At 46.4% G+C, this 26935-nt stretch overlaps 1 protein-coding gene across 1 annotated transcript in view; it reads right to left on the bottom strand.

The window, feature by feature from the left end:
• Window positions 1–648: 648 nt before the first annotated feature.
• Window positions 649–26935, bottom strand: part of LOC147702786 (histidine--tRNA ligase, cytoplasmic-like) — a 244763-nt gene continuing 218476 nt past the window's right edge. The window contains exons 13-14 of the mRNA XM_086931377.1: window positions 15104–15192; window positions 649–1161 (exon numbers count right to left, since the gene is read on the bottom strand). Coding sequence (XP_086787503.1) covers window positions 15133–15192 — 60 coding nt within the window. The 3' untranslated portion in view covers window positions 649–1161; window positions 15104–15132. The remainder of the gene's footprint in view (window positions 1162–15103; window positions 15193–26935) is intronic.

Raw genomic sequence — 26935 nt, 5'->3', positions numbered from 1 at the left:
CAATTTTCACTCCTCGTGAAACTTTCAGAGTATTCCAAATCCATCAGATCCGCATGCCAGGAGTAGGGTAGGTATGAAGACAGGGACCTGAGCCACACAGCGCCATAGGGGATGAGACGAACATATTAATAAGTAGGAGGTTGCTCTGGAATGTCAGCACATAAGCAGAAGCTGCAAGTGAGTCGAACAGCAGGTTCACGACCAGGTTAGACGAGCAGGAAGGACGCTGGGCACGTACAAAACACAAAGGTAAGGGGGTAAAAGGGAACAGTTCAACAGTACTTCAGAGAGTCGTGCCATAGTGTTCATCTCTGCCACAGCTCATCATACACATCTTAAAAAATACAGAGGAGTGCAACTCTGCCAGGTGAATCAAACGGTTGTGGATGGGAATTTCACACAGTGAAATCAAGAACCACCACCCCCCACAATTCAGAAGAGTGTACAACATGCAAACAACATGACATATGTTCCTTATTTCATATAATCTGTTACATCAGTCCAGATCGTCTTAATATCTTTCCTCCTTTATTTCTCCTCAGCACTCTAAAGCAGCCTGGGGCGGCTTAAACACCAGGCAAGCAACCAACCTGAATACATGACCTATTATGCTCACAAAGGTAAATATAAATATATGCATGGACCTAATTCTTGACAAGAGTATCTCCATATCATTTATTAAAAATAGCATTATTTAGAACATCCCCACATACCGTGTACGACACAATAAATACTAGTGTCATTGTCATGTGATTAGGAGTTCACACATCACAATTTTATGTCCAAATGCTATCTCAGTAGATCTGCAAATATTTCCTTTGTGAACAAGCGGAAGGATCTTTTCATGATCTGAAAACTTGTTGCCATCTTGAGGCTCTGCCTTTTGTCCAATGAGTGGATGGACCAGAGTTCCGCCCGGCGGATGACATGTGGTGTAGGCCAAGGATATGACAGAGGAGCCCACCGCATGTTCTTGTGCCCATTTTCCTATTTGGGGCAATCTGTAATCTATTGCCTCATTAGACTGAAGAAAGTAGTAGTACTGAAGAACTTTGACCCCAGCAGGTCTTCCAATATTTCACCAAATGTCTTCTTCTAGCGTCTGGGATGTAATACTTGTAGTGAGGCAGATCCCCAACTCTCATTGGCCATAAAGTGAACCTGGATAAACAACAAAGGCAAAAAAAGGGGCTCAAGTATTCAACTCGAAACAAGTGCAGTTTCATTCAAAATCATGAATTGCAAAAACTACTCGAAAATAAAAACTATATGGAGAATGATGGAGATAGAAAGTGATTGGAATGATATGAAGCAGTCATCACCTAGTAGTCGAGGCTCCTGAATGTGGACTCTTCTGTTGAAATGGACAATGGTTTGCACAGAATTAGACAGTTTTCCTAAAGAGCTGGTGGCTTTGGGATAGCCAGGCACATTACCATATCTAGCCAAACTAAACCAGGCTTCTGTAGGTACCAGCTTGTTAAAAAAGTTTTGTATTTACCTAAAGACCAGTCCACATCTCACGATGTGCTAACTTACGTCATTTACATGTACAGGAATTCTGTGATGTATGATTTATCCCACTTTGTCAGGCCTCGTCCTTTTTTAGGTTTTGCCTGGCCGAAGGCTGCGCACTTGTGCGCAGCTTTTCGGCGCAGGTGAAATCTTTTGTTTACCATATGTGCTTCAGGAACGTCCCCCGGCTCCCATTGGCTAGCTCCATAAATGGAGGCTAGCCATGGGAGCCGGATCTGTCCGTCAAGGCCGGACCAGATTCGGAGGCGTTCCCGAGAATTTTTCGCTTTTGGCCCACGTCATGCGGCTGTGGGCGGTGCTTTTTTTTGGTGGGGGGAGGTTTGTTTTGTTCATTTCTCCTGGAAGGCACGCAATGAGGGACGTCTGCCTGACATCGGCTATCAGGTAAGCAGCATATTTTACTCGTGTTTCCCGTCCCCCCTCCCGCTGTCCGTGAGCCCGCCCCCCTCCCGCTGTCCTTCCTTTCCCGCTGTCCGTTCCTTTCCCTCCCCCCCCCCCTCCCGCTGTCCGTGTTTTCCTTTTCTCTGCTCCTTTGTTCCTGTTTCGCTGAGGTCAACCCCTGACTTCATAGCAAAAAAAAAATTATAAGGTGGGAGCTTCATTAATACCATTAAGATTTACTTATGCATATAGACAAGTTAGGGCAGGTCCTCAATTCTCTGAGCCAAGAAGCTACTCGGGGTCAACAGCACTCAACAAATACTATTAAACAGATAAGTAATATGTAGGAGCGCTGCACCTCTAAGGGGTGAATCTACTCTAGGCAGGGGTGCGCTCCTGGGAACACATGAAAAGGCCACTGTCTGAGAAAAGGCACGTAACACACTTGCACTTTTCAGGCATTACAATAGCGGCGATAGATATTGCACAAATATATATATCAACCTACAACTTCGGCCCCAGTTCTGAGTGGATCAGACCCGTGACGAGAATCACGGGTCGCATCGGGATTAAAAGATGTGGTGCCTCACCTCGAGACTTCGGATTCAGAAACTTTAAGCGTGCGGGAATCCCCTACCACTCTGCAGCCAGGGTGCCGTGGGCAACTGCATTTATGCAAATGTGGGTTCAATTTAGCGGCAGCATGCTCGGCGAGCCGTGTAATCTCAGCATTCCTTCTGGAGCCTTGCTTGCTCTTCAGCAGGGGGGTCCGTTCCGAGGGTAACGAGGAATACGCATTAATAAGGTGTTTGCAAAGCACGCGCAGCGCCTGCAACGAGCAGTGCATGTAGGGCAGAGCAAGGCTGGAAAGGAGAAATCTGCAGAACGGGGAGGCTAAAGCTGCAACCGGGGTCCAGGGCATTCTTGGCAAGCAAGCCACATTTTCAGCCCGAAAGAGATGGTGTCACATTTTTCTGTAGAAGTATTTTGGAGGATGGGAACACTTGTAGATAACTACTTTTATATGTACTTTTTTTAGATTGGTACTAGTGTGTAAGATACTCGAATGAGCAAAATTACCCCAAATGGGAGCCCCCAGGCCTCTGAGTTGGTCGATACTTCCTACCGGAGGCACCTCAGAGCAGGGACTGGCCCTGCCTGGCCTGGGCTCACCGAGGGTGCTGTTATTTTGCCTGTTGCTAGGGTGTGGACTGCACTTTTAGGAGCACATTCCTGGATCCTAATTGAGAATAAGTTGAAGAGAGGAGGTGGGGACAGGGGTGAGGAACTGTACAGTCGAACCTGGGTGCAAGAAGGGATCTTCGTGCTGTGACGGGACGGGCTGGGGCAGTCCGGTGTATGAAGCAAATATTTTTAGGCCAGAGCATGGACCACCGGCTGGCTACAGTGCTGGGTAAGTGCAAGTGAGGAGAGGGGATTCTTATGTGTAAGGGAGGCACGTTGTCTGCGAGCTGATTCTTTCGCAATATGTGTGGTTGTAATAATGCAGGGTGGGTGGGAAAGAGGGGTGCCCCGAGAATCACACTGCTTGCCTGCCGCAGGCATTCTGAGCTCGAGGTGTCATTGTGGGTAAAATAAGGGTGTTATGGGAATTACTGGGCTTAGCTATCGTGTATTGACAGGCAGGATGCAAACAATGTCTGAAAGTGCAGTGCAGCAAAGTGAGCTCTGGTGATTGTAGCACTGGCAGAGTGCATCCTGGGTCTGAGACGGTATTCGGGTTAACAAAGGACGTGTTGGGCATCTCGTGACGTTTTGGGTTAGGAAGAGTGCATTTTGGGCCTGAAATGGAATACTGGGGTATGCCGATGAACATTGGGTGTGTGTAGTACATTTTAGGCATGAGGTCTAATTCTTAGTTACGGAAATCTCTCTATAATATGGCATTCCTGGGACTTGTTGGGGTCCTTCCTTGTGGCAGTTGTGGTTTGTATGTGTAACAGAGCAGGGTTTGGACCGTATTCCTGCTGTGACAAATCGCGTTTTGGTATAATAGTGTGCATTTTCAAGTTGGCATCGGACATTCTAAGGCTAAACGGGAAGCATTTTAGTGGCAACGGAGCAGATTGTTGGCCTCTAACAAGGAGACACTGTGTTTGAACCAGGCATTGTGTGGAAGTGGATATTTTTTGTGTGAAAACAGCATTGAGGTTGTGACGTACCTTCATTACTGGTGGCATTATGTGTCTAAAACAAAGAGATGGCGCTCCTGAAAGAGTGCCATGGATCGAAAGTAGAACATTGTTTCTGAGGGAGAGTCGCTGTGGGCCGAATGCGGAGCACATTGGCTCGAAAAAGGGATGCCTTTTGTGTGTAAAGGAGAGACATTTTAGGTTAAAAAGATAGGGATGCCGGCACTTCTCAAGAGAAATGCAATACCTTTAATTGGAAAGTACCAGCACTTCTCAGAATTCAATCAATCAATCAATCATAGCATTTGTAAAGCGCACTACATAACCGTGAGGGTCTCAAGGCGCTAAGGGGGGGTATGCTGCTACTGTTCGAAGGGTCAGGTCTTGAGAAGTGTTCTGAAGGTCAGAAGGTCTTGGGTCTGCCGAAGGCAGATGGGAGGGTGTTCCATGTCTTGGCGGTGAGGTGGGAGAATGATATGCCGGTGGTCACTCTTCAGATGTGGGGGACAGTGGCGAGGGCGTAGTTTGCGGAGCTGGCGGGTGGGGGTGTAGAAGCTGAGTGACTAGGGAGTGCAGAGTGCAAGGGAGCGACTATGGAGTGCAGAGTGACTAGGGAGTGCAGAGTGACTGCAGAGATTAAGCTAATGGCAATGTAAACGACAATGCCATTTATTTATCTGTTTTCAAAACCAACACACAAATACAAATTTTGTCATTTACAATGCCAATAGCTCTAACTTTTCCAAAGGCGAAACCATTGCATTGTAAATGCTTGTTCTCTGCTAGATACGGCTGGTATATTAAATCTGCGCACGGAGAAAACTAAAAGTGTTTCCCAGTGCATGTGTTTCCTTTATGATCTTAAACAGACTTCTCTAACAAGTAGCTCGTGAACTACTGGAAGTAGCAGTCCAGTTCACAAAATTAGAAATTTTTGCTTGATTAAATAAAATATGTATTGCAAAATTGAAAAGCGAGTATGCGAGACAAACAATGTGTGGATTTTCAGCAAATAGCTGAGTGACAAACTATGCAGACTTCGGGAAACTTATTACCAATATTATTTTCTTAGTGTCTGTGGCCTTATGGCTGTTATCTATTACCCATGATGTACTAAGGTGACCACTGCTGGTTATATTGCAGATCCCTTAAAACCTGGCTATTCTGCTAGTATGATTAGCTCTGGACCAACTGCTGTCTGTTTAATAGCGCCGGGACACCCCGTTGGGGTAGCTGTGCACTCTATAAAATACACAAATAAAATAATAGTGGCCACTAATGTGGTCACGATTACAACACTATTATTATTGTTAGTGTAGGATGATTCTCATTGAATATTATTAGCTCTTAGAACATTTTGTAAACCCCGGATCTAAAAGTTCACTGTAGTTCGTTTCTCAGCCGCAGCAATTTTTTTTAGTTTGAGCCTAGTACAGGGCATGCGCTGTTATGTGAGGCGTCATGTATCTCTAATTATTATTATTCCTTGATATAGCGCATGGCTACCCGTAGGCATCCCAGCGCTCGGAGCCGCCAAAGATGTTATCCAATCTTACTAAAAGTGCTGAAAGAACCAAGTTTTCAGTTTCTTCCTCAATTCGAGGTGATTAGTCACTTCCCTAATTTTGGTGGGAAGCGAGTTCCATAGAGTGGATGCTTTGAAAGAGAACAGGCGGCCGCCCATTCTGGTCCTGCTGATCTTAGGGACTTTAGCTTGAAGTTTATTTGAAGATCTCAATGTCCGATAGGGACAGTAGAACAATATCAGATGTTTTAGTATTTTGGGACCAGAGTCCCACAGAGATTTATGTGCTATAAATAGCAATTTGAATTTTATTAGTTCTGTAATGGGTAGCCAATGCAGTTTCATCTGCGCCGGTTTGGCTGATACATTTCTAGGAGCATTGTGCAGGAGCCTTGTGGCACAGTTCTGAACCACCTGCAGCTTGCTGACGGTAGACTTGGGGACCCCCAGATATCGGGAGTTACAGTAGTCTAAGCGTGTCAGCACCAGGGATTGAACCAATATACTGCGTGCTTTGTCTGGGAGCAGGGGAAGTATTTTCCAAAGTTGTATGAGAATGCCGTAGCATGAGGCTGCCACTAGTACAAACTGGTGTTTGAGATTTAGGGAAGGATCAAGCCAGATTCCTAAGCTTTTGATTCTATCTCTAGGTTTGGGAGGAGCCCCTAAGCGGCTGGGCCATTGTATTTGAGGGGAGCGGTTGTATTTATTCCCTAGAATCATTAGCTCAGTTTTCTCTCCGTTCAGTTTTAAGAAGGAGGGATCCATCCAAGCAGCTACTGTAATCAGGCATGATTTTAAATCGAATTCAGTCTTCTTAGGATGGTTAAGGGACAACACCAGCTGTGTGTCGTCGGCGTACGTCACAATCTGTACTCCATACGGGAGGACAATGTCGGCCAAGGGTTTCAGATAGACATCAACAAGGGTTGGGCTTAGTGAAGAGTACTGGGGGACCCCGCAAGTAAGTGGTATTGATCTTGAAGATTGAGAGCCATCAAAGACCTGGAAGGTTCTCTCCTCCAGAAAAGATCTGAACCTGGCCAGGGCTTTCCCTACCACTCCTACCGCATTAAGTCTATCCAATAACATGCTGTGACTTAAGTGGGCATTAATCACACCCCTGGCTCCCCATTAGTTCTTTTGTTTACTTGTCAAAAATCCCTTTCGTTCAGTGGCTCTTTTTCGCATTTGTCCCTCCTTTGGGTGGGTGGTTCGTGTCCTTGGCGACTGGCCCTCTTACATGTTTATTTATTTATTTATTTATTTTTGGCAATTTTTAAAGCGCTGCAATTACCCGTAGGTGTCTCGGCGCTGGCAGCTAAAGGCTAACTAACCAGATAATAAACAATGAAACAGTGAATAAAGTGATCTACAGGGATGTCATTGAGAAAACAGCCAAGTCTTTAGCTGCTTTCTGAAGACAATCAAAGATGGACTAATCTTTATGTTAAGGGGAAGGGAGTTCCACAATTTCGCCGCTGCTATGGTGAAACATCTATCTCCCCAGGTCACTTTTCTTGTTCTGGGGATCTGAAGCATGTGAGCCGTGTTGGAGCGCAACGTTCTGGGGGTTGCCAAAGGTTTAAAGGAACTTCTCAGGAATCTAGGTCCCGTGTTATTTATTGCCTTATAGACAATACAGAGGGTCTTGAACTTAGTGCGACTTCTGACTGGAAGCCAGTGCAGTTGGTCGAGATGTCCAGAGACAGAGCTGTACTTGGGAATGCCCAGTAGAATTCTGGCGGAGGCATTTTGTATTAGTTGCAGTTTGGAGATAACCTTTTTTTGAGCATTGAGGAAGAGGGAGTTGCAGTAATCGATGCGAGAAAACACCAGTGTGGATATGAGTGTTTTTCCCATAGCTATGGGAAGGTACGGTAGAAGTTTCTTTATCTTCCTTAAGATGTTAAAGGAAGATGACACTACCGAATTCGCATGATGATGGAAAAGGAGCTTGTTGTCGAATATCACTCCCAGATTTCTAACTTTACTGACAGGTTGTGGTGGGGTTCCTAATTCCTCAGGCCACCATAACGGGGACCACACAGGTTGAATATTTCCAAACAGCATAACTTCTGTCTTAGCTGAGTTGAGCTTTAAGCAGTTGGAAGCCATCCAACTGCTAATCGCCCTCATACCATTCTTGAAATTTGCTGCGACCGTGGGTCCATCTTTGTGAATAGACAACACCAGCTGAGTGTCATCAGCGTATGTTGTCAAGTTGATGTTATGCTCCTTTATTACCCTCGCTAAGTCCGAAACATAGATATTAAAAAGGGTCGGACTTAGCGAGGAACCTTGAGGGACTCCACAGGGAAGGCTGAAAGTGGGTGAAGTAAAAGTACCCAACTTGACCGCTTGGCTACGATCCGCCAAGAATGATGCAATGAGGTCCCTAGCTTTATGTTTAATGCCGATGGCCTCGACACGGCCGACCAAAGTTACATGATCGACCGTGTCGAAAGCCGCCGACAAGTCCAGCAGTATTAGGACAGCGTGTCCACCCTTATCCATTGTAGCCCTGATTTCATCTGCCGCCTTGATCAGGGCGGTCTCTGTTCCATGACCTTGCCGGAAACCAAACTGGGTTTCGTCTAGCAAGTCATTAGTATGAATGTAGTCAGAAAGTTGTTTGTTCATGACCGATTCAAAGATCTTAGCAGGAAACGGCAGAGATGCAATGGGACGATAACTGGAGGGTAGAGTGGGATCTAGGGAAGGTTTTTTAAGAAGCGGCCTGATAATGGTGTTTTTCCAAATGGTAGGATAGGATCCAGTGACAAACATACTATTGCAGATACGTGCAAGTGGCATAGAAATAATGTCTGGGATGTTATTGAGTATAGATGGATGACAGGGATCCAAAGGGGAACCAGATTTGATTGACTGAATTAATTTGTGAATATCCTGTGGATTCGTGCTGGTAAATTCAGTAAATTCAGTAGAGGCTGTCAGAGTCTCGTGTAACTCAGAGTCAGAGGTGTCGAAGGTTATCACTTTAGGGCTGAAATCCTTGAATATGGATGTGACCTTTTCAGAGAAAAAGTCAGCCAGTATGTTACAGAGATTTTGAGACGTTTCCGTCGGGGGGTTAGAAGGTTCAGCAAGATGGTTGACAACTTCAAACAGTTTCTTCATACTACATCGGGCTTGGTTTATTTGGGCAGTATAATAGATGTTTTTCTCAGATACTATGCTCTGCTTATAGCTAAGAAGTGCGGCTTTGTAGGCAGTCTTGTCTGCTGAGTTGTAATATTTACGCCAATGTCGTTCCTTGTTACGACAATATTGTCGTTGGAGTCTAAGGTTTTCGGTAAACCATGGGGCCGAAGGGGTCTTCCTGTTGCATTTGTGTGTTTTAAGGGGGGCCAAGGTGAGAAAAGCTTCTTCCAAAATAGAGGTGTAGGTGGCTGCTGCAATATTTGGGTCGTGTACAGTGTCTATACTTGCAAAGGCGTCAGTAAGAATCTGTGCAAGTTGATTAAAATCAAGGTTTTTCCAATCTCTGGAGGTAAAATCAGGATTTACAGACGTGGTGTAGGGGGCTGTAGTTTTTGTTCGTATATCAAATAAAATAGCAAAATGGTCAGACCAAGTTAAAGGAAATATGACCTTTTTGATAATATGGGGGTCGTTAGTAAATATACCGTCAAGCGTATGGCCAGCTTCATGGGTTGGCTCTGTGATCAGTTGTTCAAGACCTACCGCGAGCAGATCATTGGTAAGCTGATCAGTATCTTTATCTAACAGAGAATCGAGATGAAAATTAAAATCTCCCAGGAGAGTGAAGTGTTTGTGATCTGCAGATAGCTCGCTCAGTTGATTGAGTTGAGAGAGAAAAATAGAACGAGAGCCTGGTGGTCGGTATAGAAGAGTACCTGTAAATGTTTGGTTGGTGGTGAGGGTAATCGTGAAAGCCAACGCCTCGCAACTTGAATGTTTAAGGTCGATGGTTTTCACACGAAGACAATTGCGGTATATTATTGCAATCCCCCCGCCTTTATGGGCAGAAATACGATCCTGCCTATGGACACAATAGTCCTCTGGCATCGCAGCCTTAAAGTCTGGCCCTGATGCATTGTCTCCCCAAGTCTCAGTCAGAAATAGGAGGTCAATAGCATAGTTATTGAGCAACTCCAGTATGTCAATTTTATGACAGGGGAGCGAGCGGGCATTAACAAGTGCAGCATGTATAAGTTTCTGGGAATTAGGGGAGATGTGGGTTTGGGTAACCGTGCTCTTATTAGTGCACAAAGTGCATAGGAAAGGACCTCCAATAGGGTCAGCTAATAAGCATGTAGGAGGTACATGTACAGTCTGAAATGTGTTATTCAAATGACGAAGTTCATTAGCAGTGTAAACTAACCTTGCTGAGGGTGACGATATAAGGGGGGTGGCCCTGGGCTCGTTCCAGGCTCGGACGGGCGCAGACGGGCTTGGCTTAGGCGCGGCTTCGGCGCGCGCCCGGCGCGCCCGCTGCGCCAGCCCGCTGCGCCGTCTGGAGACAACGCACATTATATAGCTAGTTGAGGAGGGCGTGAGTCCTGCGCGACTAGAGCGCTGACTCCGCTATCCCCAAGATGGCGCCCACCGCTGCCAGACGCGTAAAGAAATCGCCACAGACAGAGGTAGGGAAGTATTGAAAGAGCGTGTCAAGGGTGTCAGAGTGCCTACAATAATTCCCAATTACATTCTCGAAATTAAAAGCCCCCAAAAAGAATTATCGAACTAAATGCAATTTTTCGCAGCCTGGTGCAGAAACGCTAAGGAACACAGTAAAAACAATCTCGGTTGAGTATCTCTGGTATAGCGCGATTAGCCCGCAGCCCCAGTCGCTATCACAGGGGAGAGCTTCTTAGGCAACGCGGCCACCGGGAGGCTGGCTTAAATTTACTGGGAGGGCGTGAGTCCTGCGCGACTAGAGCGCTGACCCCGCTATCCCCAAGATGGCGCCCACCGCTGCCAGACGCGTAAAGAAATCGCCACAGACAGAGGTAGGGAAGTATTGAAAGAGCGTGTCAAGGGTGTCAGAGTGCCTACAATAATTCCCAATTACATTCTCGAAATTAAAAGCCCCCAAAAAGAATTATCGAACTAAATGCAATTTTTCGCAGCCTGGTGCAGAAACGCTAAGGAACACAGTAAAAACACAGTAAAAACAATCTCGGTTGAGTATCTCTGGTATAGCGCGATTAGCTCGCAGCCCCAGTCGCTATCACAGGGGAGAGCTTCTTAGGCATGCATTATTGATCCTCTGCCTATTTCGTTTCATTTGTGAACTTTTTCTGTTTCTATTTTCCTTTGGTTTGTGTATCTTGCTTGTTTTGGTAGGCAGGAGGAAAGCCGACTTTGGGCACTTTATGGAATGTTTATATGCGAGTTTCATTTTTTCTTTATTAACACTTTTTAACACTTTGTTGCACGCATTGGTGCACTGAAACTATATATGCACGCTGAAGGCATTTACACTTTATTGGAGATATGTATTTGTGACAGTGCTTAGCTCACAGGATTAGTTACAGCCTGTTTTCTATTTTTTGGGCTGGAAACTGTATGTGTCTATATCTTGTTATATTTCATCCAGGGTTATATCATGGTGGGAAGCTTCCTATCCTGTAATTATGGCCACTGCAGTAAATATTTACATTACCAAACAAGGCCTATATATTGTGTGGAATAGCGATAGCAATCTTTATAGCTAAGCCTCTGCTTTCAGTTCTTAACTAGAGCCCATTCAGCCCTCCTGACTAGTGGCGGCTCGCATAGGGCGTGCTGCAGGGCGGTGGAGGGGCAGGGTGGGGGGTAGAAAACTCAGACATACGACAGAACAGAGGAACGTAATAATTACTTTCTTTTGTTCCGTAGTATGCCCGTGTTTGAAACCCCCCTACACTGCCCCTCCCCGCAGCACGCCCTATGCGAGCCACCACTACTTGTCGCACCCTTTTTACTGCCAAGACAATAAGGTCTCAGCGCTTACCAAACAACTTGAATGCTGGCAGCCTGTCTCTTTTCACCGAATGTAACAATTACAATATAAATACCCAGCAACAAATTCACAAGCACGCTTTCTTTCATACGCAGCAAAAACATGTTACTAAGAAGCATAACAAAACGTTCACTTTTTCAAGCGCACACAATCATATACCAAACTCAAAGTTACAATAGAAAGATACAGACACTGTCTTGTTAACAGCACATCAAAGGAGTGCTGCATCTGGGATAAGCTACTAGATGTTCCAAAAGCAGGGCATGTATTTCATAACGTAACCACACTCAGACTCTACACCATACAAAGGCATAAATCTTCACCGGGCCATCTTATTTTTTAGGAATTAGCACACAGTTATGGTGCATTAAAACAGTCTGCCCTTGCCCTCACTATTAGCACACAAACTACATGCACACCATTTCGTTGCCCCAACCTGTTTTTTTTTATTTTTAACAATTCAGACAATATGTGCATACAAGATACTCATGGTTTTTAAACTCAGAATTATAACTATATTAGCCTTTTAAATTGTGTATCTTTACATATTTTAGGGCTATTGCTTGCTAGGGGAGGGAGCGGAACGTATGTACCAGTAAATATTTGTAACCTTATTACCCATGGCTTCCATGCAGTCCAAGTAGCTACTGTCTGGGATTTCCGTGCATGCCATGTATCACAAGGGACCTAAATACTGCCCAAGGTTTCCCAAACATGTAAAGCAGATGCCAGCAGAGAGCGTTTAATCACTCAGCCATCTTGTCATGACTCCTTATTGCATTTGCCATACCAGGGCATTTTTATGGGGGGGGGGGGGGGGGGGGCTGATTTTTCACTTTATGGCAGGTTGTGGGTACTTATGACATTTCTGAAAGGAGGGCATCTCTAAGTACAGTGCACAGTGGTGCCCAAGGCCTGTCTGACTGCAGTGCACTGGTGGTACATGTGAGATCTCAGAGTGTAGTTCACTAATCGTGAGAATGGCAAATGTGTCAATAAATGTTTCCTGAGGCAAGCATGTATTCCTGAATCAGACTGCGTAATCCAGTGTGTAGTAATTGTATAGCTCTTCAGTTCTTGGTGGCACAGCACCAAGGATAATGTGCTGCATCGCTAAACACTCATAAGGTCTCAAAGGCGAGACCTATTGGCTATGCCAATACTTGTTGTTTTTTTTGCACGAGGAAGCACAAGGAGAGAGAGGCATTACATGAGGAAAGTGTAGGGAATCTTTCAAAGGATAGCTGTAAGGAGCAGAGAGAAAGAAAAACATTTCAGAACCTCTTCTTTCATGAAAGCCTAAGGTCAGTGGTCACCAAACAAGGGTTGGTGAGGCCAGGGTTGGTTTGAAAGGAGGGAATCAATGTGAATGGCCTATGTAGGGGTAGCACTTTTTACAGTTGTGGGACTATGAATGTTTCGAAGTGACCACTAAGGGTTTTCACCATACATCAGACACTGTAGTAACTTGGGGCCATATGTACCAAGCAATTTTACAGTTGCAAACGGGCTGAATCTCAGAATCGGCCTGTTTGTGACCAGAAAAATGCTTTGGGGAATGTCCAAATTGCGATTCGGTAACTTGTTACTGAATTGCAATTTGGGTTTTGTGATTCAGTATTTGGAAAGGGTTTGTTTAGGGCAACCCTTCCAAATACTGGATCGCATCAGCATGTGCGAATGTTTTGAGACCGAAATGCAATCAAAAAATAATTGCACTTTACCACCAACTCAAAGTTGGTGGTAAAGTATTCGCAAACCGGAAGGGGTACCCATGGCACCCCATCCCCTTTGTGAATGTTGGGAAAACATTTTTTAACAGCAGGCAGTGGTCCCACGGACAATTGCCTGCTCTTAAAAAAATTAAACAAAACGTTTCATTTTCCTTTAATGAAAACGTTGCTTTTCAACAACAAAAAAACCCTTTATTAAAACACAATCACAGACATGGTGGTCAGCAGACCTCAGCAGGCCAACATCCCTGTGATGGCTGCGAATCCTAATGGGTCGCAAACTGCGACCTTACCTTTTTAATATTCATGAAGTAGGTCGGTTTGGGAGCCACTAGGAATCGCAAGCATGAAACAGAAGAGTTTCATACATAAGGAGTAGCGATTTCCAATTATAGATTTGGATGTAATCGCTATTTGGAAATCGCTATTCCTAGTCTATTGTACGTGTGTAAAATCAGAGTAAAGACATTCCCTCCATTTCTGCTACGCATTATATCTGATGGTGTTTCAGAGTTAAGTGTCGGATTTTACATTGGAATACTTCTGCTGCCGGCCGATTCTCTACACGTTGGGAAGACAGAGACCTATCAAACGTACAGTTTTTTAAACTGTGGATGGGACTGTTATTCCAACCATTCTTCCTACCAAAAACTGTGTGACTCAGAATAAAGAGATCAGGGTGGATTGATATCCTGTTTGCTCCCAGGGAAACAGAACACCTGAAACACTTCTTCTGAAGCAGACTCGTTGACCAGTTGTAACTGGTCTGAGCTGTACTTAGTTGAAACTGGGTAGTGAGTGACAGCCAACTTACATTCACTGTGAGCTAGTATCTGGAACAAGACTCTGCAGAGGAAGGTATGGAAATTGGTGTCAGTGCAAAGAACTGAACTGACAGCTAAGAAAAAGGAGGTACTACCATCTCCTGACCTTGGGTGCCGTGGAAAGACCAGAAAAGGTTGTCTGCCATGGAGACTCAGACCAGAGAAACCCTAGCTTGGAAGAAGTGAATTGTGCCTGCCTGCACAAGATTACTCACTCTCATCCAGCCCCTCTCCTGGTTGAAGGCAAGACGCAGCCTGGAGAGGGGGGGTCATGCTTGGCTGAAGTGGGAAAGGCTTCCAGTGTCCACTTGAGAGTAGTGCACAGAAACCTTTGACTGTCAATGCAGAATGTAGAAGCCATAAGGAACTGAGCTATTATTTAAAAAGCTATACCTTTGGAATTACTGATCTAATTTGTCTGGGTTGGGCCGTATTAATCATTACTTTCTGATTTTACTAAATTGGTCTGGGAGCTTTACTGAGTGATTTCTTGATTCAAGTGTTATGCGGCGTCTGCTAATCCTGAACACATATTCTCTAAAGTAGCTTTCTGCCTCAGTTCTGTACTGCTAAGGGTTAAACAAGTCTTTCTTAGAGAAACCGTTTTTACCTGACTAGGAGCTACTTTTGAACAACCCAGCTTCCTACATTGCAGTTATCCACTGAAATCACATTGGATACACCATCACAGACTGTTTCAATTCGTTGTAGTTAAAGACTTTATTTACATAAATAGAACCTTGGTGATATATGTATCGTCCCCTTCAGTTTGCACCTAGCATCAAGATCACATAACTCTTTCCATAAACAACTGAGCAGAACTTCAAGGTGCTTAGAAGGGCTAAGCAAAAAGTTGCGAAGAGCGGAAGCAAGGACCAGGTAGCGATCTTGTGGGAGAAGGCAGCACTAGGACAACATTAACGCAGAAAGTGCAATAACTAAGCATATAGAGTTCTTACAAAAGTAGACCACAGGCACTGGACGTTTGTCACGAAAGGTTTAATTTTTTCCTGATTTCGTCAATAAGCATCTCCCTCGGAACATCAACCTGTGCAAAAAATGGAAGAGAAGAACCAAGACAAATCAATGAAAATAGTACAGTCATAATTATTGTCGAGCAACAAAATAAGGATGAATGGCAGTGGGGTGTAGCTGATAGCAGCTACACTATAACTTAATATCCTAGACCACTTTATGACACAGCATTGACATCTCAATAGTGTTTTCAACTGGAGGCTGCAGATCTCGAAGGCAGTCCCAATGAAGCAATATGTCATTTCTGAAAGACAGCCACTGATATATGTGAAATTCTACGAAGAGTCACCAAAAGACAGGTCAGCAACTAAAACAGGGTATCTTGTGTATATAATGATGTGTTCATTGTGGCAAATAACATCTTGTAAACTGAAAATGAATGGATGTGCCGTTCCTAAAGTGGAGGGAAATGGGGGGGGGGGGGGGGGGGGGGGTCAGGTCTCTTACGGATTGCCCTCACACACCCCGAAGGATGTCATGCTTCATCATAGGGGCTTGGCTCCTCATCGGGCCGGCGCTGCAATGCCCGACTTACACCCGTGAAGGGGCTCTTTGCTGGAGAACTTTTCTGATGATGCCGTTGGGTGTGTGGGGGTATCCTGTTCCCTGAAAGGTGTGCGCACGTACTCTACCCATCTCGAACCCACAGTCTCAATTGTGAAGCACGCACACATCAGTATAGGAGTCTTGTATATATGCCACATACCACAACACTGCAGGGCTTTGTTTTTCATGACCGAAACTGGTTTTCACTCAAAGCCAGGGTCTCACACCACATGCATAAGCCAGACATAATGTCTTTGCGAACGGGAAAACAAAAAAAGCATCAACAAAGCATTGCGTTTTCTATAGAAAATGGGTAATAAGGAACTGATTTTTGAAAAAAAAGTGTGATGGAAAGCATTTTTTTTTATATTTAAAATAGTCCTTCATTCACGAAGCACTCCGTAGAAGGAGGACTGATACACCAAACAGCCAATAGCATCAGTTAAGAGACTGACTGAGCCAAAGTGCACTCTGAGTTGATAAATGCTAAAAATATGAGCATCCATATATATTTGAGGAAGCTTTTAACTTGTGCCTGGTTTCTGCCTATAGGCGTTCTCTGTCTGCCTTCTGTTTCTCTTTGGTTAGAAGAAAGTGGCTTCATGTAGTCTGCAGAAATATTGGCTTAATGCAACAAGTAATAGATGGGTGAATGGTTGGATGGATGGATGGACAGAGACATGAGAAGGAGGAGGAAAGGTTTGGATACGTCGATGGGTGATTGGTCTGCAGCAACATATCTGCGGATGACTGTCATACAAACGTGGGTGAATCATGAATGAATTGGCAAGATGGACAGTAATTATAAAACAGTGTTGACGTCACATAGATGACAGGAGCTGTTTCATGCACTAGTCTGTACTCTTTGGTTTCACTTTAAGGCAACAAACCTACATTAAACCTCATATATATATTTTATCTCACTTGTCACACATTTCACTTTTATCCTCGTGAAAAAAAGTAGTGACTTTTCTTAAAGTGTGCATGACAATGTCAGGACTTACACGACTGGGAGATTTTCTCTGTAGTAACAGGTTGTGTGCAAGGCCCAGACCTCCCGCCCAGGATGAATGCTGCAACAGGTTGTTTTTGAAAGGCGAAACTTCGCCCTTCCCCATCTGCAGATAATCTTTGGCCGTGCTGCTGAGGTCACGGCCGCGTCTTCTGGAAGTCAGATAGACTTCCTCGCGTTTCCTAAATTCCTTGAAGGGACATCTGATTCCAGGGCATTCGGATGTCAAAATCCTGCTTTGCACTGCCTTGGGCCCTGGTGTTTAAGGAAAAGCTTCTAAAGGGACCAGGAGCCAAGGGCGGGAAAAGGTTGCTCGGCTACTGGCGCAAGGCAAGGAGGACAACTTGAGGCCTCTCTGCTGGGGGCAAGCCCACCGTTAATTGACAGGCTGTGATAAGTGGGAGACATTTTTCATCTTTGCCCAGTTCCGCAGCACTTGTAAGGGACGTTTACGGACTCACACTCCAGTATGCACTGTGCACACTCACGTACATTGTGGAAGAGGGCAAGATCACACACTGGGGCGCAGTTCTTGCCACAGGGCAAACTACCAACCTCCAGACACAAATCTGTGAGCCAACACTCACAAGCACACTCACAAAGTGTAAATCTTGAACTCTGCACTGCACTAAAATTGTATGACGTGACATCTGAATGGTCTTGGGCAAAAACTGCTGTGAAAGGAGTTCCGTCCTGACTCTGCAAAAACAGACAGCAGGAAACAAAACCCATCCAGTAGACAGGGCTGGGGAGCAGGACCGGGGGCAGCATGAAACCAGAGGCGGGGAGGTCTCCTGAGCTCCGGGGAGGCATAGAGAATCAGAAGGGGTAAGGAGTAATAAATGGGGACACAGGGGAGGCGGGGTAGAAAGAGAGAGAAAGAAGGTTGTGAAGGCTTGGGTATGAGAGAGTAAGGGGTAAAGGGGCGAAGGGAGAGACGGAGGGGATATTGAGGAGGAAACATGGAAAGGCACTAATGTGAGTGCCTACTACATTGAATATGGTAATATGTCTTAGTTTTCCCTAAAATGCGGCAAGTTCCTACTGGGAGGGGCCATCCTGAGCTCACCGCGCAATGCCGCCAAAGAACAACTGCCCCAAGTTCAGCACATCCGGAGCCTTCCTGGGTCTCCCGGAATGTGATGACAATGCATACAACAATCGTAGGTTGCAGAAGCACTTGTACGCCTACTACAAGTAGTATGGTAATTTTCAGCTCTCCCACTTAGAGCGAACTCATAGCAGCAATCAGGACCTCTGTTGACAGGTTCTCCATAATGCCGTCTGAGCGAGAGTGCCCCCAGGTATGTGCTCAAAAGGGGGGGGAAAGGATCACACACACACACACACACACACACAATGTGGGTGCAATGTGGAGAGCTCGCTGAGGCAACCATATTAGCAACAAGACTGAAATGCAGCTGCCTGCGAGCATACGGTGAAGCTGCTATGGCCCAGCCCATTTTGGTCCCGGCGCCTCTGTGGTCTCTTCTGACCTGGTCGATGGCATCCTTAACAATTAACGAAAAGATGCACGGCCGCGAGACGCGCTCTGTCATGGGGAGGGAGAGGAGCGTTCAAGCTCGAGCAGGCAAGAAGGAGAGGCAAAAGTGAAAGCAGGCTGGCTGGCGAGTGGTGTGCGATGTGCGCGCACCATGACGAGAGAGGAAAGCCATATGGCACCTCTGCTCGTCATTGTGCGCGTAACCGCACGCTCGAGCCAGCCAGCTTTTGGTAGGACTTTTAAAAGCCCATTTACAAAATGTCTCGCCGAGTAGCGCATGCTCTGGCTCAGCGAGACCTAACAAGCTGTAGTATGGCCTAAGCCTGCTTTGCGCGCATGTTATGTTAGCATGGCTTATTAGAAATGTAAACACCATTTTACCCTTTGCTACTTTTGCGCAAGACACTGCATAGCTGTTTTTGTAAGTTAGCCTTCACAAAGGTCTACATATGAGAAAAGTTTTTATTTTCGACACCTCTAGACTTACATCGTGCCCCTCGTCTGCACAGTGAGTGCTGAAGACGTCAAGGTTATCAAAACATGTTAGCTGTTTTTCAACATGTTCGAGTAACGCTTTCTAGACACAACAATTTTGCAGCTGTGAGCCAACTAAGATTCTGGTGCCCTTGTTATTACACACTTGCCATGATTTCACACACTTGGAAGATTTTCCGTTTTCACGGATGCAGAGAGTTTTGGCTGATCCGAATGTGATTTATCTTACTGAGCGGAAAAGTAATAGGGTCCCCCAAACAAGCCTTAGAGATCGTCTTTAGTTTATAATACATAGTTTCTATATAGGGAGGGTGTCAAAACTAGGCGCAACAGGACCTGTTTTCACCATCATAGAATATGATTTCTCCTTTTGTATTTTATGGAATTGTCACAATGCTGACCATATTATTTTTAATCATATGTCTGCTTATGTTGGCTAAGATACTGCATCAGAGATCAAGTTGTTAAAATAAATATTTTAACCTTAATGTGTCTCTTCTTTACTCCTGTTGTGGACTGGTATGAGAGTAAGTCGCTTGTTCTAGGTTGTCTAATCATTGGTTACTTTACTATAGGACGAATAGCTAATGTGACACTGATGCTAGCTGGTTGGGGGTTTTCTAGGTACTGAGGTGAGTTTCTGGTACACCACAATTCACTTGTGTCCTAGGTCTCTGTGCACAGTTCTGTGTGTGAGCAGGATCCTTGCAAGAAAGCGGTGCGGGAACAAACTCACTTTCTTGTTTACAGCGCACAGGGAGCAGTGGTGGAGATTTCGGGTGAAGGAGAAGACCACCATGTAAGAGGAGGGTACGAGCAGCAGGTCAGTATTCCTCTTCCCCATGGAAGAGGAATACGGAAGTCTGTTAAGGGTGCAGAGGATCATAAGTTGCGTTTCAAGTGGCTTCTGTACATGCAACTTGCTGCGTAAGTTTTAGAGATGAGGCGGCGTCTTCAGGGCTTAACAAGCAGCAGCGGCATCTAGTGGGATGACGCTCGCTTTACTGATAAATATATTTTTTAATGCTGTTCAGAAATCATACACAAACTCATTCTGTCGGTCGCCCCCTCCGCCTCCCCCTTTCCAAATAACAGGCCTGTGGTTGTGCTAGTTATGGAGTGTGCCAGTGGCACCAGTGTGCTCAAAGGAGTGGATGCATGCATTCCTGTGCAGAGTGCATGTCTGGACATGTAGAATGAGGTCCCTCAACCTCTGTCTGCCTCACTAATGTCACGTTTATATTGGGGTGTCACCAGCTGCCTCGTCGTTTCTCAGTTTCGTACCAGGGTGTGTGCTTCAGCTCAAGACAGTCTTTCGTGTGTGCTGTACATTAAGGCAGACCTGCCAACTCACGCAGTGCAAAAGGGTGACACATGATATCGGCTTCCATCACACTTTCACAAGGTGAGGAGCCGATATCACACAGTGGCAGGGAAAACGAGCTGAACACCAATGTAAAAAGTGGATTTCTAGCTTGATGTCTGAGGCTTTGAACTATCGATGTCCATTAAGGGGGCCTTAGTAAGCGCTTTAAAAAATATATTTTTAAAGAAGGGAGCTTGGGGGCAAAGGTGCCTCTTAGGTACTTCTCGGCACGAGGCCCTGTTCCTTCCTCACTCAGTGAGGTTTTTTATCAAGTTGGCAGGTCTGTTAAGTTCCGGTAAGCTGCTTGACCCACGTTTTCATATTAGTTGTCCCTAAAATGTTCTTGTTTTTCTGTATTTTGGAATCAAAGGCATGCATCTACGAAAGCCTGGCAGAAGTTTTTGAGGATTGCGCATGTTATGCACCTTTTTAGGTCTCGCCTGTCAATTGAGCTTGCGAGAATATAGGGGCTTAACCAGAGCTTAACCAAACGGGCGATTTGATGCTGTGCCCGTGAAAAGCAAGCTCAATGCGCAAGCGCATTGACCTTAAAAGCGCGTGCACATCAAAGCCAGCCATCTGTTCCCCAGCAGCTCTTCAAAGGTATCCGCTCCGCCCCTTGCTGCATCAAAGGCTTTCATTTCGCTGCCGCGTTTTTTACTTTCATTTCGCGGCCACGTTTTTTTGAGTCTGCCCCTGTTGTGCCGCCAGACTTGTCTACCATAAGTAAGTCATACCTTGACCTTACTTTTTCACCCCCGATTATAAGTGTATAAAGCCTTTCCACTCTGCTTGTCGTTGTCAGCTCGAGGCATTGACGTCGCGTGACTCATGGAATGTATGGGCTGTGCATTTAATGTGAGCTTCACTTCACTCCGGTCCGCCTGCACCTCCCTCTCTCCCTCCCCTCTCTCTCCCCACCCACAGCCTTACTTGCACTTCTCCTCCCCCTCCCACCTCTGCTGTTGCTGCCCACGGCCTCCAAAGGAGGCGTGTCTCGCGTTTCTCCTGTCTCGTTGTACCTCTTGCACTACCATTTTCCCCCTAATTTTGGTGATCACAAAGGGAGTGGTAAGAACACAATTCAACTAAATATTAAGAGTCATGTGTTGTGACTTAAGTATAACATAGTTTGCCACTCTGCTTGTCGTTGTCAGCTCGAGGCATTGACGTCGCGTGACTCATGGAATGAATGGGCTGTGCATATAATGTGAGTTTCACTTCACCCCGGTCGGCCTGCACCTCCCTCTCTCCCTCCCCGCCCACAGCCTTACTCGCATTTCTCCTCCCCCTCCCACCCCTGCTGTTGCTGTCCACGGCCTCTAAAGGGAGTGGTAAGAACACAATTCAACAAAATTTTAAGAGTCATGCGTTGTGACTTACGTATAACGTAGTTTGCCACTCTGCTTGTCGTTGTTAGCTCGAGGCATTGACGTTGCGTGACTCATGGAATGTATGGGCTGGGCATTTAATGTGAGCTTCACCTCACCCCGGTCCGCCTGCACCGTAGGTCCTTATGGCGTGTGATATGACCTGTAAGGCTGTCTGTAACACCGAGGAGGTGTTGTTTCTCCCTCTCCCCATCTCCCCCTCTGCCTGCTCTCCCTCTCTCTCTCTCCCTCTCGCCCTCCCCTCTCTCTCCCGGCCCACAGCCTTACTCGCATTTCTCCTCCCCCTCACACCCCTGCTGTTGCTGCCCACGGCCTCCCTATCCGCAGATAACTTTCTCTCGTGCTCTTTTAAACTTGTTTTGTTTTCGCCTTACTCGCATTTCTCCTCCTCCTCCCACCCCTGCTGTTGCTGCCCACGGCCTCCTCATCCGCAGATAACTTTCTCTCGTGCTCTTTTAAAATAGTTTCGTTTTCGCTACAGCTACCCCAGCATTTGGACACTTCTTTTCATGATGAGTCCAAGCAGCCTTTCTTCCTTCCGATATCGAGTGTACTTTTAAAGCGAACCGTGGTGGGTGTACATAATTGTAAAAAAACATAGGAGCCATTTGGCCAAACATTCACAAACGCGCACTTCAAGATTTCATGCTGCTGAGGTCGATTACATGCTACGGTGACCAGAGATCCCACTGTTTCACAATCTAGGCCACTTTTTCACTTGGTGTATGGCCTATTTCAGGGACATCTTAACTCCAGTCCTCTGTTTGACAGAGGGGCAATTACATAATGTTGTAAGTGTTGATTCCTTAAAGTGGAGTAATGCGTCTGTGATTTTTTTTTTATTATGCATCAAGCTCCTAAACCAAACGTGCCTTCCTGGTATTTCATGGTGCTGGAGTCGAAAACATGGTTCTCACTCTCTCCTCCTCTATCCCTCTCCCTGCTCTCCTCTCTCTCTCTCTCTCCCTCCAATCCCTCTCCTCTCCCTCCTTCCCTCTCGTCCTCCCTCTCTCTCCCTTCCCTCACTCTCTCCGTCTACTTTTCTCCCTTTCCCTCACTTCCCTCTCCCTCTCTCCTCTCTCACCCTCTCCCTCTCTCTCTCTCTCCCCCTATCTCTCCTCTCTCCCTCTCTTTACCTTCCCCCTGCTCCCCTTTTTCTCCCTCTCCCCATATCCCCCTCTGCCTGCTCTTCTCTCTCTCTCGCTCTCTCCCTCTCTCTCTCTCTCCCTCCCCTCCGTCCTTCGCTCTCGTCCTCCCCCTCTCTTCTTACCCTCCCTCTCTCCCTTTTTCCCTCTCTCCCTTTCCCTCACTTCCCTCTCCCTCTCTCCTTTTCCCTCTCTCCCTTTCCCTCTCCTCTCTCCCCGTATCTCTCTCCTCTCTCCCCCTCTCTCTCCTCCTCTTTACCCTCTCCCTCCTCTCCTTTTTCTCCCTCTCCCCATCTCCCATTCAGCACCACCACAGCATCACTCAGCACCACCACAGCACCACTCAGCAGCACCACAGCACCACTCAGCAGCACCACAGCACCACAGCACCACTCAGCAGCACCACAGCACCACTCAGCGCCACCACAGCACCCCTCTGCACTACCACAGCACCACTCTGCACCACCACAGCATCACTCTGCACCACCACAGCACCACTCAGCTCCACCCCAGCATCACTCAACCACATCATCAATCAGCGCAACCACAGCATCACTCAGCTCAACCACAGCATCACTCAGCGCAACCACAGCATCACTCAGCGCAACCACAGCATCACTCAGCGCAACCACAGCATCACTCAGCGCAACCACAGCATCACTCAGCGCAACCACAGCATCACTCAGCGCAACCACAGCATCACTCAGCACCACCACAGGATCACTGGTTCAAATATGTTCTCTCAATGTTTCAATCTTTATTACAAATCACATAAAGATGTTAATATTTCACTTCTGGTCTTGGATTTTCGTCACAATAAAAAACACTGAACATAATCTTCACAAAAGTAATTTACAAAAGTTTAAGCTCTTGACATTACAAATTAAATAAATTATTTAAGTATTAATTATTAAAAAAAATTAAAAGCCATTGTTATGTGTAATATCAATACATCTAAGTCACATAAATACAAAACATGTTGCATTACAAATGCTATAGGTGTCACATTTGCGAAAGTTATAACTATTGGCATTGTAAATGACAAAGCTATTAATATAGCTATTTTAAAAAACAATACATAAATAAAAAAAATGTAATTTCTAAGACCAATAGCTCAAACTTTCCTAATGCGAGACCTATTGCATTTCCAATGCTTGTTATGTTTGAAGCTGTGGTCTGAGTTCAGCTCTGAGGTTGGCTCTGAGGTTGCCTCCGAGTGCTGACAGAGGAGAGTAAAGGTGGGTTCATAAAGAGGGACTGAGGTAAGAGCTTTGTGATTAGACAAGCTTCCCAAAAATGCTCACTAGAAAAATATCGTGTCAAGGCGACTTCTTTTGGGGAAGAGTGGCTGCACAGGAAACATAGGTATATATATTTTCTGAAATCTGCATTGTTCGGCGTCCAAGGACAACACGTGACATGCAGATAACGTGTATTTTAATCTCAGTACTCTGGGCAATTTTTGTGATTTACGAGAGGACAGCAGATGCGAGGTTTCTGTTGTTCATCATCCTGGTGATGTTCGGAGATAAAGACCAGCCTACTCTTTGTACTTCAGTGCACAGGCCCTACGTGATGTGGATGTCTCTGCAATTTCTGTAAACATTGCGTGCGTATGGTACAGGTGAATTTCGTGCACGCTGCCTATTTATCCTGGTATCGCATGCAACAGATGTTTTCTGCTGCTCCTGCTGTTTGTGCACGCTGTACACTCCCAGCTGCTGACTTTTTTCGCATAGTGTGGGACTGCCCGGCCATCCTTCCGGACTGGAGTGGGGCGGGAGTTCTCGGCGGTACTTTGCCGCTGGCCGCGCGACGCGAAGGGGAGATAACGCGAGACAGCGTCCTAGTGACACATGCCTCGCGAGCAGAACGTCATCAGCGCGCCGGACAGGGTGCCGCCCCATTAGGATGTGGCCAATGCAGGGTGCGCGTGTAAGGGGGGAGGCGGACCCAGGGCCTTATCTAGGTCAGCGTGGCTTTGTCCGCCCTCTTTCTGCCGCGTTTCGTCCTGACTGCTCTGCGCTGTTCGCTGATTGTCCATGTCCGGCCTCGGTGGGCCGCCCTGCCTCGCTGGGCTTGCGTCTGGTTTTTAACCTTGACGGGTTTGCGGTGAGTGCTGGTATTCATGGGCGGCGGTTTGTGTGGCCCGGGGGGCCGAGGGAGAGCGTGCCGGGCAGTGTTTGTCATGGGCGGCGGTTTGTGTGGCCCGGGAGGCCGAGGGAGAGCGTGCCGGGCAGTGTTTGTTGTGGCGGTTTTCACACGTGTCCTCTGCGGCTTTTGTTGTGCGCGGAGTCTGATTGTTCGGTGTTTGTTGGATGTGTTCGATGCAGCCACTTGGCTGTTATGGCTTCTTGCGGGGCCTGGCTGTTTGCAAATTATTTTCGGAAATTTTGCTGTGGGAGGTACGGGAAGTTGCGTCCTTTACTCTCGTTCTGGGTGGCGCGGTTGGTGGTAGAGCACAGGACAGCGGACGTGGTTGGTGGTCAGAGCTCGCTGCAGACGGGGCTGTGTTTTGGCCTCGTTTGAATAATTGGGGTGGATGGACCATGGCGACGGCATGCTTGATTGGCGCTAGCTGCTGGGGGATTCTGTCTTGCTCGGGGCTGAGCTGGCTGCAAGCGTGGATGGGGTTAGCACTCAAGCCCTGTTGGTGACTCAGAGTTGCACAACTAATAATGCATTAGGCATCGGTCGTCGACCCCTTCTCCAGTCCAGTCTTGCGAGGACGCCGCAAGGAGCAACATGGGGAAGTCGTTTTACTGTTAACCGAACGGTTGTGCTGGATTGTGCCTTGACTGAGATAGCGCGCTGAAAGCCAAGCATTATAGAGACTCGCGCAATGTGTTCTCAGGGTTTAACGACACATTCTTATCGTTAGATGTTTCAGACAAAAGGGCAACTCTTATATAATGTTCCCATGTTCTTAACGGGATGGGTCATCACTGCAGGCTGTGGTCCGTGTAAAGCGCTGGCAAAAAGATCTGTTTCACTTACGGTTATTATCTCGGTGCCTTCCAATTGAAAGCATTGTACAAGTTAAGATGAATTACTTGTAGCTTAAGAAGCCTCTGGGAAGGTGGGCTGAAGTATGTAAACTGAACATTGAAGATCGATTGGCTTGCGGCAGTATTTTCTATGATCATTGTTATGACCTAGATTAACCAGAGCGCAGCTATGCTTGCGGCAGTATTTTCTATGATCATTGTTATGACCTAAATTAACCAGAGTGCAGCTATAAATTGATCCACAACATATACGTAGACGCGGAGACAATATTTTGATTTGCTGAATCCCAAATTGTTACATGAACAGGTTCTTTAATTGTATATATATTTTGATTTGCTGAATCCCAAATTGTTACATGAACAGTTTCTTTAATTGTATATTGCTTCATAGTCTTCTCGGTTCAATGAATAGGTTCTTTAATTGTATATTGCTGCAAAGTCTTTCTCGGTTCAATGAATAGGTTCTCTAATTGTATATTGTTTCTCAGTCTTTCTCGGTCCGGGACTTGTTTTGGAGCTTCGGAGGTCTGTGAAAATCATGCTTACGGGAATTCTCCAACCCCGGTATTTCGAACGTGGCAGCCATTATTAACGTTCTCTTCAAGGGACAAAGGGGTACTTGTTTAGTTGATTTGGTTTTGGGAGCAGGAGAAGCTGGTTATCGTATCTGAAGGGCAGAGATTTGCAAGCGGCTATTTGTTGTCCTATGAACGAGTGGGTATGTTGCATGACCAGTTTCCTTTTGTCCGACAGGTTACTTTAAGCCTCGCGGCACTTGGCAGCAACTCGAGCGTGGTTAGGGCTGCGCGCTGTATAAAGCCTAATAGTAATGGCACGAATGCTCGTTCTAGTTAGTCCCCCTAAGACTGTGTGGAAACGAGGGGGTCTGTGGGGTCTATGGTGGTGCACGGTCACGAGCTCGTGCGAGTGGGGTGGAGGGCCCAGCGCGCTGCCCGGGTCGCGTAGGAGTTAGGTGTGACTTACTCCTCGGTCAGCAAGGAAGGCGGGTTCTACTGTCCCGCCGTTTCACTGAAGGACAAATTGGCAGCAAGAGGGATCTCGGACGGGGCCTTCCACAGCGCCCCATAGCACTTGCACACCCTCTAGTATGAGATAGGGCCTCTTTCCATGACTGCACCCACGGTAACGACGTCCGATTACCGAGGTAACCGGGTGGCGCCAAAAAACCTGGGTCGCCATCAACGGCCCCCTTTGTTCGAGGCCCTTCGTATACCAGGCCATGCTGCTCGAACTATAGCGCCTATACGAGCGCTTGCTCCCTTCATTGT

This window comes from Lissotriton vulgaris, chromosome 7, assembly GCF_964263255.1.
Source record: "Lissotriton vulgaris chromosome 7, aLisVul1.2, whole genome shotgun sequence".
Lineage (NCBI taxonomy): Eukaryota > Metazoa > Chordata > Amphibia > Caudata > Salamandridae > Lissotriton > Lissotriton vulgaris.
This window is presented reverse-complemented; position numbering and strand designations above follow the sequence as displayed.